General features: G+C 38.8%; 1 protein-coding gene across 1 annotated transcript in view; it reads left to right on the top strand.

The window, feature by feature from the left end:
- MSI2 (musashi RNA binding protein 2) overlaps window positions 1-19,655 on the top strand; it is a 608,564-nt gene that overhangs the window by 493,247 nt on the left and 95,662 nt on the right. Inside the window, exon 10 of the mRNA XM_018565450.1 lies at window positions 1,433-1,507. Coding sequence (XP_018420952.1) covers window positions 1,433-1,507 — 75 coding nt within the window. The remainder of the gene's footprint in view (window positions 1-1,432; window positions 1,508-19,655) is intronic.

Below are 19,655 nucleotides of genomic sequence, written 5' to 3'. Positions count from 1 at the left end.
TTGGGGATGCGGGCTAATGCTGTACGTCTCCCCTCGGGGTGTGTACTCACCACAATGTAGTGGCTGTAGTTAGCAGCCTGAAACGCTTTGAAGGAAACAGATTTTCCCGGAGCCGTGACGTCCTCGCCATAACTCTCAATGGTCCCCAGCCAGCAGACGGTTTGTCTCCAAAATCATATAAGAAAAGAGCCTCTCATTGCGTAGCAATTTCAAAAAGGATTTTATTTAAATCAAGTAAAAGCAGGACAACGAAATCCAAAAAAATATTCCGATCGGCAGACAGGATACTCTGTAAACTCCTGTGTCTGGTGTAGCATAAAGTTAGGCCCGCCCCTAGGGGTTTAGCAGGTGCAGACCCCGAGGGGAGACGTACGGCATTAGCCCGCGGGGAGACGTACGGCATTACCCCGCATCCCCAACAATTATCACGGAACATTTTTCTGTTTCTTTGAATTTATAAACTCTTTTTTTGAATTTATAAACTTTCCACACTTGGAACACCTTATTGCACCCATGGTGTTTGAAAAAAGAAGTACACAGCACTTGTCTTTAAAAACTTTTTCAATTTCTAAATGTACATTCGTTGTATAGTTCCACATTTTTATTAAGTTTGATTGATTCACGGATTAACACAATTTCAGTACATCATTTATTGTTTATTGTTTGCGGTATATTGTCTTAACCACATTCACTCAATTTATCCACCATTTTTCATTGGCGCTGCATATATTGAAAACATATACGATTTGACCTTTGTTGGTCCTTATTGCCGCAGCCTTCTTATTTAATCACTTAGTTTAGTTTAAGACAGAGCACTTTTGTTTCACCCATCCAGCGCAGAATCAATAAACACATATTCATTTTCAGAGTACATTGAGACATTAAACTGTGTACATTTCAATAAAAAATTGAAAAAAGGGGGTGTTCTAAAACTTTTGACTGGTGGTGTATATGGTGTGTGTATTACATAAATATATTTTTAAATAATATACAAATAAGCCATGGCTATCTTGTTTTGAGGAAAGCAGGGGACAGTGAGTATGTGAGTAATCAATTCTTGCGTAAAAGAAACAAAGCAATAAAGCTTCTTTTATTTAAATGAAATTACATCTCTTTGATCTGTGATCTGCTTCTGAAGAGATTATTCTTCTTTGAAAGCTTTTTAACAGTTCCAAGAACAAGGCCCATGAGCAGGTATGACTTGAAATGACAGGCTTATAGTTTTGCGCAACAGGGAATCCATGTACACCCTTTGTTGTCTGTAGAACGTATATACTTTTCTCATTGTTTTCCATTGTGCCCAGCTTATTACAAGATGATTCAAATTTGTATTAATGCCATATATATTGTGTGAAGATATATAATACTCATATTTCTTTGCATTTTGACTGTTTTTGTTTGTATTTCTCATTTGCCACTTTTTGTGCTCTAGGTTACCCAAATTTTGTTGCAACTTATGGTCGAGGATACCCTGGCTTTGCCCCAAGCTACAGCTATCAGTTCCCAGGTATTGTGTTTAACTACTGCATTGATTATTACTGTTGAGATGGTGTGCATGTGTAGAGTTGTGCTCTTTTTTTGTCTGTCAAACTAATCTTATGCAGGTTATACATTTCTGAGTATGTCTAATGTCATTTCATATTTAAAATATTGTTCTTTTCAGATATTGTATGATGCCTGCTAAACACTACAGTATTCGCTTTTGCAAACTCTATGATGTTGCCTATGTACTGTTGCCTTGATGTGGATAGTGGGTTATGTATGTCATCAATGTACAGCATCCCTTACACTAACACCTATTTGTGTGTGTGTGTGTCTGTATATGTATATATATGTGTGTGTGTGTGTATATATATATATATATATATATACACACACACACACACACACACATACAGTAAACCCCCAGTTATCCGGCCCCTCAGGGGAATCGGTAGGTGCCTGATAACTGTAGTTTCTGGTTGCTTGAGAGCTAATAGTAACTCTCAAGCAACCATCCCCCACAGCGCCCTGCTTCCCCCCGGCAGCCCCATTCTGCAGCCTACAGGTGAATCTAAGCAGCCAGGAGCAATAGTCAGATTGCTATTGGCTATTTCAAATTGCAATAGCAGGCTGGCTATTGAAGCCTCACCCACTGAGCAGAGTGGAAGTTCTCTCAGGTCCATTCCTATGCTCACTGGGCAGGAACAATAGCCAGCATGCTACTGGCGATTACAATCTGAAATAGCCAATAGCAGACTGGCTATTGAATACCCCACCATCTGAGCTGAGGACCGGACCTGAGAGACACTATATAACCCATACAAATCTAAGATCTCTATCAGATCAGCTCCTCTGCTCAGTGAGTGGGTGCAATAGCCAGTCTGCTATTGGCTATTGAAATTTCAAGTAGCCAATATATATCAGGATCCTGAAGTGATAAAACCCCCAAAAGTACTTGAAATTAGCAACAGATCATCCTCTGTGAGTCTGAGTAGCCCTAATACTCCTGGAATGCTTGATCCCTCACATCTCTATCCTACAATTCACTGAGGCAACTCAGTTAATAGAAGACAATGCTGAATGGTGGTATGAAGAGATGTTCAAGAACTAAGTCAGACATTCAAAGAAATGTGTGCCTGGGCTTTGGGTACTCCCCAAGTAACCAAAGGATGATATCTCCTGACCAAGAGGTACTTTGATGCTCATTGTAGTGCCTGCTATTAGGGACCACTGTTAGTTTGAGATTATAGGTCTACTTTGATCCCTGCGAGGATTTAGCAACTAATGATAGGCACCCAAAGGTAAGTCCATTCACCTGCATTGGTTTTAGAGCTTTCCAGTCCTCTTTTATTCAGACAGGTGTAACAAAACTCTTCCCTCTCAGGGGTGACACCAGCAAAAGCAAAAAAATCAGATCACCCTCTCTTTCTGACTAGGATTCAGAGCCCAACACACAGGGGATCTAGATTCCTGACATACCAACCATCTTCCCCAAAGTCCTTTTACCTTCACAACCTGGGCAGCAGATGCACTGTGTTGCAGACCTACCATATGGGGTTTTTTTTGGTTACACCTTTATATTGAGTTTTCAATCCCTGTGTCATTCCAATCTTTGACAGAAAATCATATGTGCACATTGGTGTGATGAATTGCAGTTATTAGTAATGTCTTTATATTTTACAGTTCCTGAATGACATGCATTTTAATGTTGTGGGTATGATTTTGCATATGGATATTAACCTCTTTAAAGTATTGATGTATTGGAAAAACAACTGGCCTGACCTGTTCCATTCATATGTCATAGTGTTAGATGTATTGAATCCTAAGCTTTGTTTGCAGAAGTGTAACATGTTGCAATATTCAGTTTATGTGTTGTTGCTACATTTGTCTTTCATGTGCATGTAGAACATTTAGTATCAGGGTGTCTTGCTGGTTATCAGCCTCCAGTAAATGTATGCATAATCTTTAAAGTAAAACCTATTCTTTTTACTCCTGTATATGGACTGTAACTGAAAGTCCTTGAAATGTGCCTTATTTACACAAGAAGATTACTAACTGTACTATGCGGTAAAGTTTCATCAGTATATAAAATCTTAGGTTGGCAACCCTAACTGGGCTATATCTTTGGAAATCTCTTTACAAAAAAGAACTATAAAACAGTCTGCTTGGCTTGAAACAGGAGTAGATAGCTTTGTCAGACTGTGATGTGCCAGTTGGCTACGGACTGTTCCTATTAAAGCAGCCATCACCTTCACACTTCTGTGCTTTTACCTTTTTTTGTCCCTAAGAGTGATGCTTCTGCCTTTCTTGATCCATCTGCTTCAATGGTTACCAATTTGACTTGATTATCACTTGCACAAAAACACAAATCTAACATGTTGTGCAGTAGGCGTGACCAGTATTTAAACTTGAAATAGCCCATGTTCATTTAGCTGTATTTTTAGATTTCTTCATGCTTTTCATTCACACATATTTCTAACTTGTAAGGTATTACATATTCGTGACTAACAAAATCAAGGTAGTTGCAAATGTTTTTCTTTGAGACAAAATGATAGTTGCATGCAAGATCCTTGTTTACAAATGAAGAATCTGTTTTTTTCAATGTATTGCTCATTATTTGAGAAAGTGGAAGCAGTGTTTCCTGAAGTAAAATGGAATTGTGCCATAAAATCAGGGCACTCGGTGCTCATATCGAAATCTGAATGTCTATGTCTTATTGTATTCTTGTAGTAAAACAAGCAGATTTTTTTATACCTTTAAAAATACCACTAAAAAAAACAAAATAGAGGCTTTTTAAAATGCCAGGTGTACATTAAGATTGCACAGGATGATTTGGACATCTTTCACTGACATTCCCTAGAAAATTATTTTTATAGCTGTTTCCCAACTGGAGCCCTTGCTCAAAAAACTTAGGAGGGATTTTGTGCCCTTCTCTTTTCCCTAAATCAAAGTATTTGAATGAAGGACAGTGCTTGTCACTCATTGCATCCAGTAAGATTATTCCTTAAATTTTCCCACTGCTGTATTGGGGAATAATTTTGGTCTGGTGCTAGAACAGCTAGCTTCAGACATATTGATAAATAGGGCCTTTGCTAGTCTCTGTTTGGCTGGGGAGAGATGTCTTGGGTTCCCTTAGGAAGAGTTTTGAGTCCAAGACTAAACAAAGTGAAGACTGCACTGCCTTGGCTACACAATCATGTCTAGCATATAAAGGTGGAAGATGAAGTGCATACACTTTTTTTGTATGAAGTTAAATTTCAATTAGGCATTTACGTCACTGCATTTTCCATTCATTCCAATATATTTTTTGACACATTTTACATGCTTTATGATAATTTCCCATGGAAGATGCCTGTGCTTTAAGACGAGCGAGCATATATACCTATTTGCAATTAGCTATGACATTAAATAGGTCTATAGTGTCAGTGATATTTGTAAAAATATCAGAGTTTATGTAAAGTGATCTTTTTTAGGCCCTGTTCACACCAGGACGGTTTGGTCACACGGATTTGTCCACGCTGAACCACCGACATAAACAATCCCATACATTCCTATGGGGAGCGTTCATGCAAGCGTGCGACTCCGCGCGATCGGAACTGCCTGCCACCCAAAATGCCCCCTGAGTTACTTTTTTTTGCCCTGATCAGCGCATTTTCCATATAGATTTAAATAGAAGCACAATTACCAGCGTGCTTTTAATTGTGTTTCAGCGCTGCAGCGCGATTTTAAAACGCCCATAAACGCCCTTTCAAAAATTGCGCTGAAACGCTTCCACTCTCGTGTGAATGGGGCGTTGGTGCATCATCTCAGCCATCCTCTTCAGAATTTGCAGTATTCTGTAAGAAATGTTGTCTGCGACTTGGTTGGCTATTTTGTATTGTTTTGTGTTTTCTTTGTAAGAATGTTGTACAGGTGACCGAAGTTGAATTTGTGTCTTATTCTGCTGATCGCTTTTTTGATGTGTGCATCATGTGCAGTCTGGTGTAATGTGAGAGCAGATGGGAGACAAAACATATTCTTACTTAAGCCTGATTCTTTTAAATCCTGCCTTAGAGACACCTACCAGTGCATTTGTATGATTTGAAAACTATATAGACACACTAGTCTCTTGTGGCAAGATTTCCAGTTTGATCCACAGCTTTATAGGCTGTCACATAGGCACTCGAGAATTTAACAGATTTTCTTTATCCAACTGCAAGCAAGAAAGGGGTTAATCCTTGCTGATCCCTAATTAGTAGCTGGATAATAAATGTAATTAATTATTTTCAATATTTCTGTTTTGGAGTGGAGTGGTGATGGTAGCGGCACAGTTTAGCATTTTTGCTTATACTGAAGTATGTTGTGTCTAGATAAAATAGTTTGGACTTCTGTTATTGTTATCATTTGCTTCTTTTTTTCAGTTCTGCGATGCATACCTCTCTATAAGAGTATGTATTTCAGAAGTAATCCTTTTCCTAGCGAGAGGCAAAAATCTGCAGGGAATGGTGTGCTGCCCATCTTTTCACAAATGTTATGTCCAGCTGCAACTTCACAGAGTCCCAGCAGTAGTGTACATATAGTGCCATTTGATCTATAACCCACTTACATGGAGATTTTTCAACAAGTTGGAAGATCTCTTTGTGCAATAATTAGCACCAGTTGCCTGAGGTCCTCATTATTATACACTCGCAGCGCAGTAATTGCTCAGCAATTGCAAATGCTCGAAAACAGAAGCTTCACTTGCTTTTATCGCGATGTTGATGGCCAGCTATTTCTGCAAATGAGGCGAATGTTAAAACATACCTGAACAAAAACCAAAAATGTAATATATTGCAGCTTGCCAGTCTTTAGATGTGGTAGCTGCATTCATTTATTTTTTCCTTTTTTTTTCTTTATTTTCACCTGTTAAATCACACATTTCCAGTATGGCAATGCTTACTCACTGCAGTGTATCAGGACAATCAATTCATAACATAGATGGGTGGTGCTCTATAGTCCTCAGAACAATATAACTGATAACAGGAGTACAGGAAGCTTTTGGATTTCCAGCAAGATCGACATGTATTTTTGCACTTCTCAAATAAATATACCTAAACCATTTCAAAGGTATATTATATAATATATATAATGTATGAGCTATGAATAAGATATACAGATATATTTATTTAATTGTAAGGGGCCTATAAAAAAGGTTGATATCAATATAAGATACAGTGGTACCTCGGTTCACGAACGCTTCTGTTCGCGAACAGGAAGTATGGCAAAATTTTGCTTCCGTTCACGAACTCCGCATCGGGTGACGAACACAACTGCAGCCATCTTCCCTGCTCTCACACATGGTCGTGGCTTCCTCTAGTCGAGATCACGGTCTGATCACAGTTTGATTCGGTTTGCGACCAATTCGGTTCGCGAACAGAATCGTAGAACGAATTAAGTTTGTGAACCGAGGTACCAGTGTATTGTAGCACAGAAGGGTATTTTTTTAATTATTAATTCTTTATTTAACTTTTACATATTTACTTGTTATTGTTTACAATAACAAAAGAATATAGATTCAGCATAAGTGAAGGTTTACAAGTTAATCATATAATTTCAAAACATATCTTGAAAGAATCAAGTTAGATAATAAAGAGCATAACCACATAGACACATGTCTTTAGACGATATGGTTATTGAGAAAGGTATATTTTCTTTACACACCACTGAATTTCAAACCAGCATTACTGTTTTGAGACTCTGCAGACAACATTACTTCACCTCCTACTCTCTAGGTTTGAGGATTGTGTAGTACATGGTCCTACACATCCCACATCGGTTTTGCAAATATTATTTTTTTAGATAAAACTGAAGAAATGAGTAAAACATGTAATAAATGTTAGATAATCTGCTTTAGTTAAGGGCCCACCTGCTTTAAAATCCCACCTGTAGCCAGATTTAGTTTGTGTCTAGGAATGGTTAACATTCTCAATTTAAAGTGAAAACCCAATGTATTTTATACTTCTACATACTGTCAAATGTTCCACTGTTAGAAAGCATAACGCAGAAAGAAGGTCTTCTCATAAACTTGTTGCTGAATGCCAATTTATTACACCTTGCACAGGTTCATAGATTGTCTTAATGGGCACATCTGAGATCTTTTCAAAATTTTGATGCACAGAAACTAAGCTGAAGGAGCCTGCAAGAAAGGTGTCCTGTCGTTAGGCAATTAGGTGATACATGCAGAAATCAATGTGATTATCCAGACGCAGGAAGAGGTTGAATATGAAACATTGAAGCTGGCAACTGCATAATTAGCAGACACCTTGGTTTTGTTTTGACATGTCCTTTAGGAGCTGCCATCATTAATAGCAGCTGAGACGTGTGAAAAATGAAAGTCCTAATACAATTTTGTCATGGAGAGAAGGGGCTGCTGGCCAGTGCTTCCGCTTGACACCTGCTTGTAGCAGCATAGCTCACTCTGTAACGTCTTCAGTCACAGTCATAGTCAGTTGAATGATGGCACTTCAGAAGATAAGGTATTTAACTACTGGTGTGATAGCACTATTCCTTTCGCCATTATCAGATTGCAAACACCTTATATTCCTCCTTGTATTGTCTGAAAGCGGTTCTATATAAAGGAGCTGAGAATGTGTTTTTCACTGAGATGGATTAGACACCTGAAATGTTTCTCCCTCAATGCCTGTCCATAATGTCAGAGAAAACCTGGAGTAATAGCTGCTGACACACTTCCACTGAAATCTCGGTCCCGGGTGGAAAAATCTTTACTTAGAAATTAAGCTTGCCTTTGTGTAACATTAATTACATGGATTATAGGCTTATACTTCTGACCCCCGTATATTGTATAGTTCGTTCCAGGCTGAGTTTAGGTTTTACTAGTATAAACATACTACATCAAATACAGTTGCAGAACTCCTTTATTATCCGGTATGTCACTTTTATTTTTTCTATTCTTATAGTTTCGATAATGAACTTGGCTCTAGCCTGGATCTTATTGGGTTTTTCATTGAAAAACCAAAGGATAACTGAATATACTAAAGTGATTCAAGTATGTGCGTTATCTGTTTTTGGTGCTCTTAGCTTTTTTTCTTCTAAAGGTCCTGTACTTCAGTAATGGGTAAGCATTTTTACTAATGTTACTCAAGGGAAAATGATTTCAAAGCTGCATTATCATATTTACCAACTGTCCTGGATTTGCTGATACAGTCCTGCCTTTTGGTCAGCGGTCCTGCAATGGATTTGTACCAGGATCCAGGGCCGGCATAAGGGGGTGGGATTGGATGGTCCAGGCACTGTGTAAACACAGTACTACCTGTCTGTGCCAGGCTCTTCTGCATTGGAAATAGCTAAATCTACTCAGAGCACCCTCTGGTGGCTGCTGCTCTGCATCGTCCTATCTTCCTTACTGTTTCATTGTCTGCAGTCTTTCACTGGTGGTCTGCCTGGGGCTCCCTGCAAGATGGATAGACACCGTAGGTGCATTAACGCAGTGTTAAACCCCTAACGAGCACATATAGGCGATCGGCGGGCTATGGACCCGCTGATCGCCTATATGTGAAACACCCGGTACCGGGTGTTCGCATTGGACGGGTCTTCTCTGCCCGTGCGTGCCCGTTAGGGGGCGCGCGCGAGCAGAAAAAAATTGCCGTCTGGAGACGGCAACCCGCAGATGCTGCAGTGCCGTCCGTCCGTTTTTTTACTACGGGCGGACGGCAAGAGGTTAATCATATTTTGGTTTTGTCTTCTTTTTTTTTATAAGAAGGCTGTCGGGCGAGGATGCTGGCACATAGCATGCTGCATCATCGCAACCTAATGCTGCACTCTAGCACTGAATGCTAAGCCCTGCGGTCCTGTCGCATGGAGCACAAGATATACCCAGTGCCATAAGACAACAGGAATATCCACTAGTAGTAAACTGTCATTGAACATCAGTAGATGTTTTTTTAGTAGGTGGCCTAACATCACCCTAAAGCTGGCTATTCTCATAAGTAACTTATTTCTTTTAAATTGCATTTATAGCCAAGTCATTTTTCTTTTTAGTTTTAAGAAAGAATAGGAAAGGGTTCAAACCATTTTTTTTAAATATCAAATTGCAAATGATTCTATTTAAGTAATGATAAAATAAAGACTTATAAAGGAAATTAACACATACTGGCTAATTTAATAAATACTCCAAATGCAAAGTAACGACCCATAGCAAACAATGAGACTTTACTTTGCTAAAGATAACCTGTACAGCATGGATTCTGATTGGTTGTGATCAGCTCTGAGCTATGCATCTCTGTTCCTGGCACTTTTGATATTAACAGACAACAAGTGCTAATATTGGATATACAGGGCACTGATAAAGGCTTGCTTTCATTATCACTTGCTCTGCTGTTGAAACAAAGGGAAGAATTTTGGTTGTATTGGTTAAACAATTGTTGTGCTTAAAACTTCGATAGTTGACTCATTTACTAAAGGGGATGATTTACTAAAGGCAGAAAGGCTGTTCTTTTTGCAGGGGAATTTGCGCTCTGTAGGGCAAGTTTCCCCTTAACTTAGTGAATGTGGTGAAATTTCACTTTGCAAAGAGGTTTAAGGAAACTAAAAAAAAAACAGCATTATTGGCTTGCACGTGGTTGGATGATGGAAGTCAGCAGAGCTTCACCTTTTTCATTAGGCTAAGTAAAAACCTCCCTTGCAAAGCAACCAGCCTATTTGCCTTTAGTAAATCAACCCCATATTATGTGCAGACTTTCATCCTACTATTATTCTTTTGTTTTAAGGTGATTGTAAACCCTACATCTATTTTTATGGTATGTTTGGTATGATGTCTCACTGTATACAGTTTCCATAAGAAAATATTTTTTTGTGGAACTGTTGCAAAGTTTCTTATCTGCATATCCAGTCAGTACCACCGCTTCCTGTTGCAAACTAACAAAGCTAGGCCTCTTCCTTGCAACTAGCAGTAGTGTTGTCACCATGCCGTGCGAGATTCTTCAGTTGGCCTTTGAAAGACAGTCCAACAGCCAGCTGCACATTACATTCCAGTGGTATGAAAAGATGTGCCGAGGCTGCAGTGTCGTATTTTGTTGCCTATTTGTGTGGTTTTGTTTGTATAGACAAAATTTGATTTTTATAAATATTTGTCATACATTTAAATTTCCTTTCAATGTTCTTAAATTATAAGCCAGGATTAGCGACAGCTTTTTGTAAAAGGAGGCATTTCTCAGATGTCCCTAAATACTGCCGAGGGCTTACATTAAAGATGAATTGGGGTTGTGTATTCTCATGGCATCAGGTTAGGATTGTCAATGTAGGCTTTGACATCTGTACAAAAGAAAATGGAGGCATTTCTCGTGGTATACTGAGACGCCGCAGTATAGCTCGCGGTATACTGAGACACCGCAGCTGAAGCAGATCCCGACAATTATGTCTGGATCCACCCAGCTGCGTGACTGACAGCTGCCTCTGCCTACCTAGAGGCAGAGCCAGCTGTACCCGCCCCCTCCCCGTCTGTTCCGCCAGTCAGCGCTGGCGGAGTGGGGAGGGGGGAATCCAGCCCCTCCCCTGTCACAGCAGAGAGCCGTGACAGGATCGAGAGGTGAGCGAACGCCGGTATGTGTTCGCTCACCTCCCGATCTACTGAGCCGACCTGTGACAGTCTCATTGTCACAGGTCGGCTAGAACTATGAGGTGAGTGAAAAGCACTCAACTCATAGTTCTCCTTTAAGTTGGGTGGTCATCTTTACAAATAGTACACAATGGTTACTCTGAGTGAATGTATTTGCTGCAATTATTTATATTTTGATATACCGGTAGCTATAGTCTTTGCCTTTGTTTGTTAATTTCTTCTCCAAGGATTTTACTAGATTACCTGAAAATGCAGAATATGACTATCCAGTGGCTCAGTAATTCTGTATCTTGTCTAGATTGCCAGTTACAATTACAACAAAACAATTTGAAGCAATGTGAATTCACAGTGTAGAATTAAGGGCCCGTGAAGCAACAACATCAACTTTGTCAGTTGACTCTGGAGTATAGGACATCTGATGCGGCGAGTGTAGTGCTGTGCACAGCCTGATCCTTGGCAATATGAAGCTAAGAGGCTTTTAAAAATGTTACAAGAGTTGTCTCACTATCAACACAGCTGGTACTATGTAAAACCATTGCAATATTTCCATAAAATCATTCTGTAGATCACTCCCTGATGGTCTGTAATGAAAACAATAACCATTAAAAGCAGCTTTTCATGTTCTGGGAGAAAAATCCCCCTCTGAACTGTGGAATATGAACATATAATTCCAAATACAGGCAGGCAGCTTTCCTATGTAGAACCTACTTCTGTATGTATAGCAGCTTTCCGCATTGCCTCTTTCCTAGTTTGTCATGTTCGTTTGATAGATGTTTGCCCCTCTCTGTGCACTAAGTAATAACCTGAAACATGTTAAAATACATTTCTTCCTTACAATTGTTTCACTTAGTACAAATGCTTGCCAGAATTAAGCGAGTCCTAAATAGTGGTCACACATTGTATAATATACAAAAACCAAGCTAAGTGAAATCGTCAAATCAATCAGATTTCAGTATGGCCAGCAAAACTGTACTTATTCCAGAACACTCAAGCTTGGGGATATTCCAAACCGAAATTAACTTAGTTTGTAGTATGAAAACCTTGAGCCACAACCTTGTTTTAAACATTGTCTTACTTATGTTTTTTTTTGCAAATATTGTGGTGTATGTTCTTCTTGTTTGAGGTAGTTTATGCCTTATGTAAATATAGCCAATTTTGAACTTTTAACACATGATTGTGTGACTTTCTACTATTTGGATGTTGTGCTATTGTGTAAAATACTTTAAACAACAATAAAATATATTAAAGGTTAAGTTTATGTGTCTAATCATGTTTTATGTTACACCCATATTCAGGGTCCACCATTAAACATGGGTACATTGCAGCCCTGCCATGGACAGGATCTGTGAATGGAGAAATCACAAGTCCATTTATTCACCATAGCAGAGGGACTTGTTGTTGTCAATGAAATACAAGGGCAGTGACATCACCACACTTATATTCCATTCATTCATCCTCCCATCCATGTTACTGAATGTCCATTCCTTGGTACCGACAGGGATGGTAGAGAGTCTGCAGCAGCCAGAGCATTGCTTTACTGGCTGCAATACAATTTTTTTTTATTTTTTAAATCATATATTCACATTTTTTTCTTCTATGAAGCTGTTTGCATTTATTTTTTAACCTCTTCATGACTGAGGCTTTTATTTTTTATTTTTTTTTGCACCCATGTTATATTCCACATTTTTAGGCCTGAAAATTACTTAAAACCCCCAAACATTATATATTTTCTGAAAGCTAAGACTCTATAGAATAAAATGGTGGCAGTTGCAAATTTTTATGTAGCACGTTATTAGAGCAACTCCTTATCAAACCCCCAAATTTAGTGAAAAATGTACTTAAATGCCCCAAAACACAATAAAATACACATTTTCAAAAATTAAATATAAAAGATGAGGTTACAATGAGTAAAGAGATACCCGACATGCCCAGGTTAAAAATTGTGTGTGTCCGTGAAACAGCGACAAACTTCAGTACCCCAAAAAGTCCATAGATGCTTTAAAAGCCCCCACAGGTCATCAATTTAGAGATACCCAAAAATACTGGCCCTAGAATTATTGCTCTCACTCCGGCGTGCTCGTCATTACCCAACATGTGTAGCACGTTTGTCATTTTCATAGGCGTACCCGACACGTGTTTAATTGGAGACGCGTGTGCTCGCGGGGGACTTTAAATTTTTTTTTATTTTTAGATGTATTTTATGTAATGTTAATTTTAAAAACATATGGTTTTTTTAACTTTACTTTAATTGCTATCACATAGGGGGCTTACAAGCCCCCCATGTGATAGCAGATGTTGATAACAGGTACTCTTTAAGGTGATGCTGGGGGTCCAAAAGGCCCCCAGTGTCACCTTTACACTCCAAATAAGCTATTGAAGTGCAGATCGCACTTCAATAGCTTATAGCTGGGCTTCAGGAGCCCAGCACTGACAGCTATGGGACCAGCAGGGATGCAATCTGTATCGCTCCCGGTCCCATAGAACAGGGAGGGGATCAACGAACAAAGGTTCATCCATCTCCTCCCCAGCTCCCCGTCGACACCAGAGAAGCCGGTCCGGGCCCATAGGAGGGGCAACGGGGGGTGTCAGGTGGGGGGGACCCCTTCACCGGGCCATAGAAGTGATTTGGAGACAGCTGAGTCGCCAAAATTCTATTGTAAAGTCGACAGGCGGCTTTACAAGTTTAAACAGAGTCCCGGCGGCAAAAGCCGCCGTCAGTCTGTTTAAATAGCCCCAATGCTAGCGACATACACTATACGCCGTTAGTCGTGAAGGGGTTAAGTGGGTTTTACTTTAAAAAGGCAGCAATGTACCTTGAATAGCAGTAGGATGCTGGAAGATGAGGTTTTCTGTGGTTAAGTGATGTATTTTGCAGGTAAATATTAATGGAAACCTGTGCTGAGAAAAAAATACACAGCCTGCTATTTCTAACCACCTTCTGATAGTGTTTGTGGCCTGGCTGTCAAGCTGGCCCCCACTACTTTGTCAATAAATGACCAAGAACAAGTTTGAGCCTGTGATGTTTAATTCCAGATCTACAGGTCAATGAAAGTATTGAAATCACTGGATCAGCATGATAACCAAAAAGCTAGCATTTTTTAATGGTAATTTAGCATCCTGCGCATTTTGTTCAGACCTCTGCTGTAAGCTTAGTCTAAAATAAAAAACATAATTAAACTTGTATTGGTTATCCTTACTGGATCATTTAGGATTTCCATAGTCTCAAAATGTAAGCAAAATAAACCTTTTTTCCCCTAAAACTATCTTTATCTTTGTGCGTGTTAGTATGATATATGCCTGTTTCAGGCTTTAAGCATTCTATAAATTGTTCATAGTTTCCTAGAAATGATTTCAGGTTTATTCCCTACTATGTGCTATATTGTTTTAATCATAGGAGTAATATTTTTCCATTAGCTTCGTTGGTATGGTGAATAAGACAGAGAATACTATGTAATTTTACACTTTGTAAGGTTATAGTTCCATGGAGAAAATGGCTTGCTAAACAAAATACACTGGAAAGATGTTGTAGCGCTTACCTCTACAATTCCTCTGGCATGTAAATCAACCATATCTGCTTGCTGAATAAGCACTGATTTTAAATTATCTACAAAAAAGCATTGTTCATACATTGTCATTTATGCCTTTTATATTTTAAACCCAGTTTTCCCATCTGCTAGCTATTGCACCTTGTTGTACTGGGGTCTGAGGATAACATAAGACAATGACAGTGTTAACTATTCAGGATGTCACAATGCTGAACACTTAACTGGGGCACCAACCAGAGTGCATTACACTTTCTATCACCTTTAAATGGCAAAATTGCCTGCTGTTATCCTTAGAACATCAATTCAAAGGTTAATTGCACTCAATTTATTGCTCGTTAGCCCAAACACACCTACAGGTCTGCTCGCTGATAGATTGCAAAGTTCTGCAAAGATAATATTGTGTAACCGCCTTCATTCTCATTAAACAAAAATATCTTCCAATTAGTAGAACCCAAGTACATAGAGTTTAGGTTACCAGATCAGAGGTGAGACTGCTAAAACGGGTATAATGCTGCTCACTAGAATACATGCCAGCATCTTTTGAAAGAATTAAAATATTGAGTTTTATATTAAAAAAAAAAATTTGCTTGTACCAATTCTTGAAAGTCAACACTGTATAGTGGTAATGTATAGCGTTATGCCAAAAGAAAATGTATGCTATAGTAGTATATCGTGTCTGGGTATAAGTCAATCTACATATTACAATGGCATGATGTCACATCCTTTGCAAAGTTAAAAATATACAGTATTTGTATATTTTTCTGTTAATGCTTGGTGTTTTTTTTCTAACCTGTCCTGACACTAAACTCAGGAGTTAAATGTTAAAAAATGTATTCAAGTACCCTAACTATTAACAAAAATGTATCTTATTGGTGTATCACTCGGCTGTAGATCCTCAAATCATCTCTGAATTGGTGCTAACACTGTCCTTCCTTCTGGAGGTTGGCTACTTTTGTTCCCTATGGTCCGTGTGTCTCGTGTTGTAAAGTAGCCACCGCCCCAAACTTGCTCCTGTGATGGACTATAATTTCAGTCATTTTTAAGATTTAACTCCTGAGTTTAGTGTCACTTTAACCATTGTGTTTGATAAGGTATGATGATATCACATTAGGTATGATGATATCACATACAATTAACTATCTGCCATTTAAATAATTCGACATGCTTTATAATAACGTGTGAGAAGAACACTGTTTGGCTTTTACAAAAACTGCAGGAAAAAGGCATTGCTTTTACTGAAATACATTTTTTTTCACAGACTTTCTGGACAATATATTTTGGCTGTATTTTCTATGTACTATCTATACATATATGAGAATGGTGATTTAATGTTTCCCATCTAATACCACAACATTAATGGTGAAAAAAGATGGCAATTTTTTTAAATGTAGGGAATAAGTGGGGAATTCTTCACTTTGACTGTAGCCATTAGGAAGTTAACAGGCCTGAGACCTGAGTCACCCAACAGTAGACCGTAGAGACGTGCCCAGGGTGTCTGGACAGAGCGACACTACTGGTGGTAAAGGTTATTTGCACTGCATTGTGATATTGTAAATATGCCATGTTGAATTTTATAAACACTAGCATAGAATGTGAATCAGAAAGACTGGCTGCATCAACCAGAAATGGAAAGTGCCAATTTTGTAATTAGCAGTTGTCAGCCACTAATCGGTGTAGCAGAAGATATATTGATTGTAATAACATCTGACTGCAAATGGGCAGCTTGCCTGCGTGAACAGCATCAGCATCCTCTCTTGCAAAGAAAGGTTTTCCTTAGTTAAACTCCAGCCTGTATGCCATACTTTTATTTCTTTCTTTCTTGTTGACTGCGGAGAGCAGTATCTGCTTCAAACCAGTTAGGTGTTAAATTAGGTCTTTTCAAGCATGGAGCACACTGACTTGACTCTACTAATTTTCTAATCTGGAGAAATAGATTTTAATAAGCTTCATGCACCACAATATTTAAAGACAAAGGATAACAGCTTATTGTGCCTGTCACAATAAGATACTACTGTGAAAACTCCAGTAATAAGAGAATTGTGTTGTTTCTTTGAGAAAGCTTAATTTCTAAGATTGCTGACACAGGCAGAATATTAACCCCCCCCCACTTCCCAGCAGATTATAATGTTAACCCGGTAGGTTTACATTCTTGCCATATATGTCTGTTTTATTGTTTTGAGCCTGTGCTTACTCTGACAACGACAGACTTGTTTATCACTGCGCTTATATCCTTTTACATTTTACCTCAATAAAAATATTATTTTTAAATATAATTTAAATATATTTTGTAACTTGGAAGATGCCACTGCTGACGTCTTGTAAAAAGGCTATTTGCCTGGCTGCCATGCTGAATCTTTTGCTTCAGTACTTTAAAGATAGTGACCCAAAACGGGTATGCAGATGAGGATTTCTGAGTTTTTATGCCGACTTTCCCATAATTGTTCAGCAATTGCAGGTCACATGTTTCTGTCATGTCAGTTGTTATCCAAGTGACAGAGACTGTGAAGAGAAGCAAATCATATAGAGGGCAGCTAAAAGTATGTGTGTTTTGAGCTACAGTGCGATCAGGCGATAAGCTCCCGATCTTTCTGTGCCTGCTTCTTACTTTAGCTGTACTGCTCTGGCTCCTGTATACTGCCAGTTTACTCTTTCAATTATACTTATCAGGAAAACAAAGTTAAAATCAGCAGTAAGTATTATGTGGTCAACCCAAATGGTTTGGACAAGTTATTAAAGAATGGAAAATAAATGAAAATGGCAAAGAAAGATTGGATTCACTTTTGTTCCAAGATGTTGACATGAATTAGCAATATTCATGTCAACTTTATTTCTTTATTTGTTATAGAAAATTGAGAAGACTGTAACATAGGCATGGAGAAGGATATTGCCTTCTTGATACTTACTGCGGATCAATTAATTCAGGAAGTAACGTGGGCTAATGAGGGTTAGGCTGTTGCTGCCCTTTATTTTTTTTTAAAGACTGTGAAAGAGCAACCCCCAAATCCCATGCCCTGCTCATTGGCAAGATAATGGGATCTTATGAGCATATTTGTTCTACAATCCCAGATAGAGTGTTCTTTTTACAGAAGAAATCTGAAAGGTATTTCACCCCCCATATTTTGTTATACCCTCTTACCTTTTACGCTGGAGTTATCCATACTAAACATACTAACATGCCCAGGAAATACAGCAATGTCCCATTATGCTGATATATCTGCCACTGCCCTCCCTTATAACTGGTCCCGTGGGAACATCTTTCTTACTAGCGTCATCAGGAGCCGACTGTCTCATTCTCGTTAATACACAGAGGTCCAACCTCCAGGTCTGCCTTCCTCCAACCTCAGTTGGAAGTTGCCTCCAGGGATATGTGAATTGCATATGCCAGGAGGCTTTATTGGTGTATAGTAAATTTTCTGAATAAAGGTCAGTTGAGGAAAGTGTAGAAAGGAAATCAGAAGCAGCTGCCAGATTGTTTTTATTTATGCTGGAGAAACCCAACAACCTAAAAATCAAAACTAGTGTGGCTTTTTATTTTACGCCTGGTTATTCTGCTACAGTTTCATAAGCACAATTGTTCTGTGCCAGGGCATACAGTTTTGGTGATTACGTTATATAAATAGCTTCTTGTCGCTGTTTCTTTTTTCTTTAAAATGAATCTTTTGTGGATAACCCCACAGTAATTCTGTGAAATCAATGGGCACTCAAGAGTGACATAGCTCTCCGAGTGCCAGAGTGGAACTAAAGATTATGTACCTACCAGGACAGTAAGCACTTAATTGTTATGTCTGAACAACCCTGTGTCAATCGCAGCAGGGCTATGAAATTATCTCCGAGAAGGAAGCTGCAAGTGGTGCCTATCTGAAAAAACAAAGCCTTACAAATGGTGCTAGGCATCAGGTGTTTAGACTGAGCGGAGGAATATTGTTTTTAAAATATGTGTTAGATAAGTATTACAAGTTTGTATTCCTAATGCATCCAGTCAATAAAACCAGCAAAGTCTTACCACTGGCATGACAGCCGTGGAACGGAATTCAAAATATCATTTACTTTTTCACCATAACATATAGCTGTTACAGTTGAAGTCCAAGCGTATATAAAATACACACAGTAGTGCAGCTCTGCTTGCATTAATGGTATTATATTGTTATTAAAATGTATCCCTTTATTATAGGCAGTGTAAGTACTTGAATTCAATTTGATATCGCCTGCTTGCAGTGTGTACATCAGAGCTCAGAGAGAGGGAAGCAGAAGCAGCACGGGGAACCAAGGAGCCATGCTACAGTGCATATGATAGGCTAATAGGATAGATTAGCTCATCAATGCTCTGCTTCTCTTTTCACTCACAGGGAGGGGTGAGGAGGAGACCTGTAAGTGAAACTAAAGCAGAGAAAAATCATGTCCCTTATCCTGTTAGACAGGGCTGACCTGTGGGGCATGGCTGTGTAGATCTTAGGGCTGGATGGACATAAATATAAATCTTTCTGCAGAAAAACAGCTCCCACATGGCATTAAAATAAGACTATCAGGATAAAAATATGGGAGTCACTACTGCAGACTTGTTTTTGAAGACGTGTTCTCCAGTACTGCCATCTTTATTGTTCCCTTTGCCACTGTTGTTTAATAAGCATGTATGTATCACTTTTCAGGACACCTGCTATGCACATGCTTGGTCCAGCTCAGTAACTCATTGAGTGGTGAAGCAAGGAATAAAATCATGACCCTAGAGCATGCATCTGCAATGGCAAGTCAGCAATGGCAGCTCCCATATTTCTATCCTAAAAAATCCTTGGTTTGTTTTCATAAATGATTGCATGCACCTTCTTGAGAGTGAAAACAGAAGTGAGTAACACTTCAGTCACTTGTCACTCACAGCAGCTTTTACCTTTATTCAAACCTTCAATAAAAAAATGTAAAGGTATATTAGAAAAACTCGGAACAATCTTGTCTGAATATCTATTGATGGCCAAGGCATATGTACTACTTCCAAATGCAGCCCAAAGAGGATACAGGATCACTGCTACATTCTAATAAACATT

The sequence above is a fragment of the Nanorana parkeri genome, unplaced genomic scaffold (assembly GCF_000935625.1).
Source record: "Nanorana parkeri isolate BGI_ZX_2015 unplaced genomic scaffold, ASM93562v1 scaffold848, whole genome shotgun sequence".
NCBI lineage: Eukaryota > Metazoa > Chordata > Amphibia > Anura > Dicroglossidae > Nanorana > Nanorana parkeri.
This window is presented reverse-complemented; position numbering and strand designations above follow the sequence as displayed.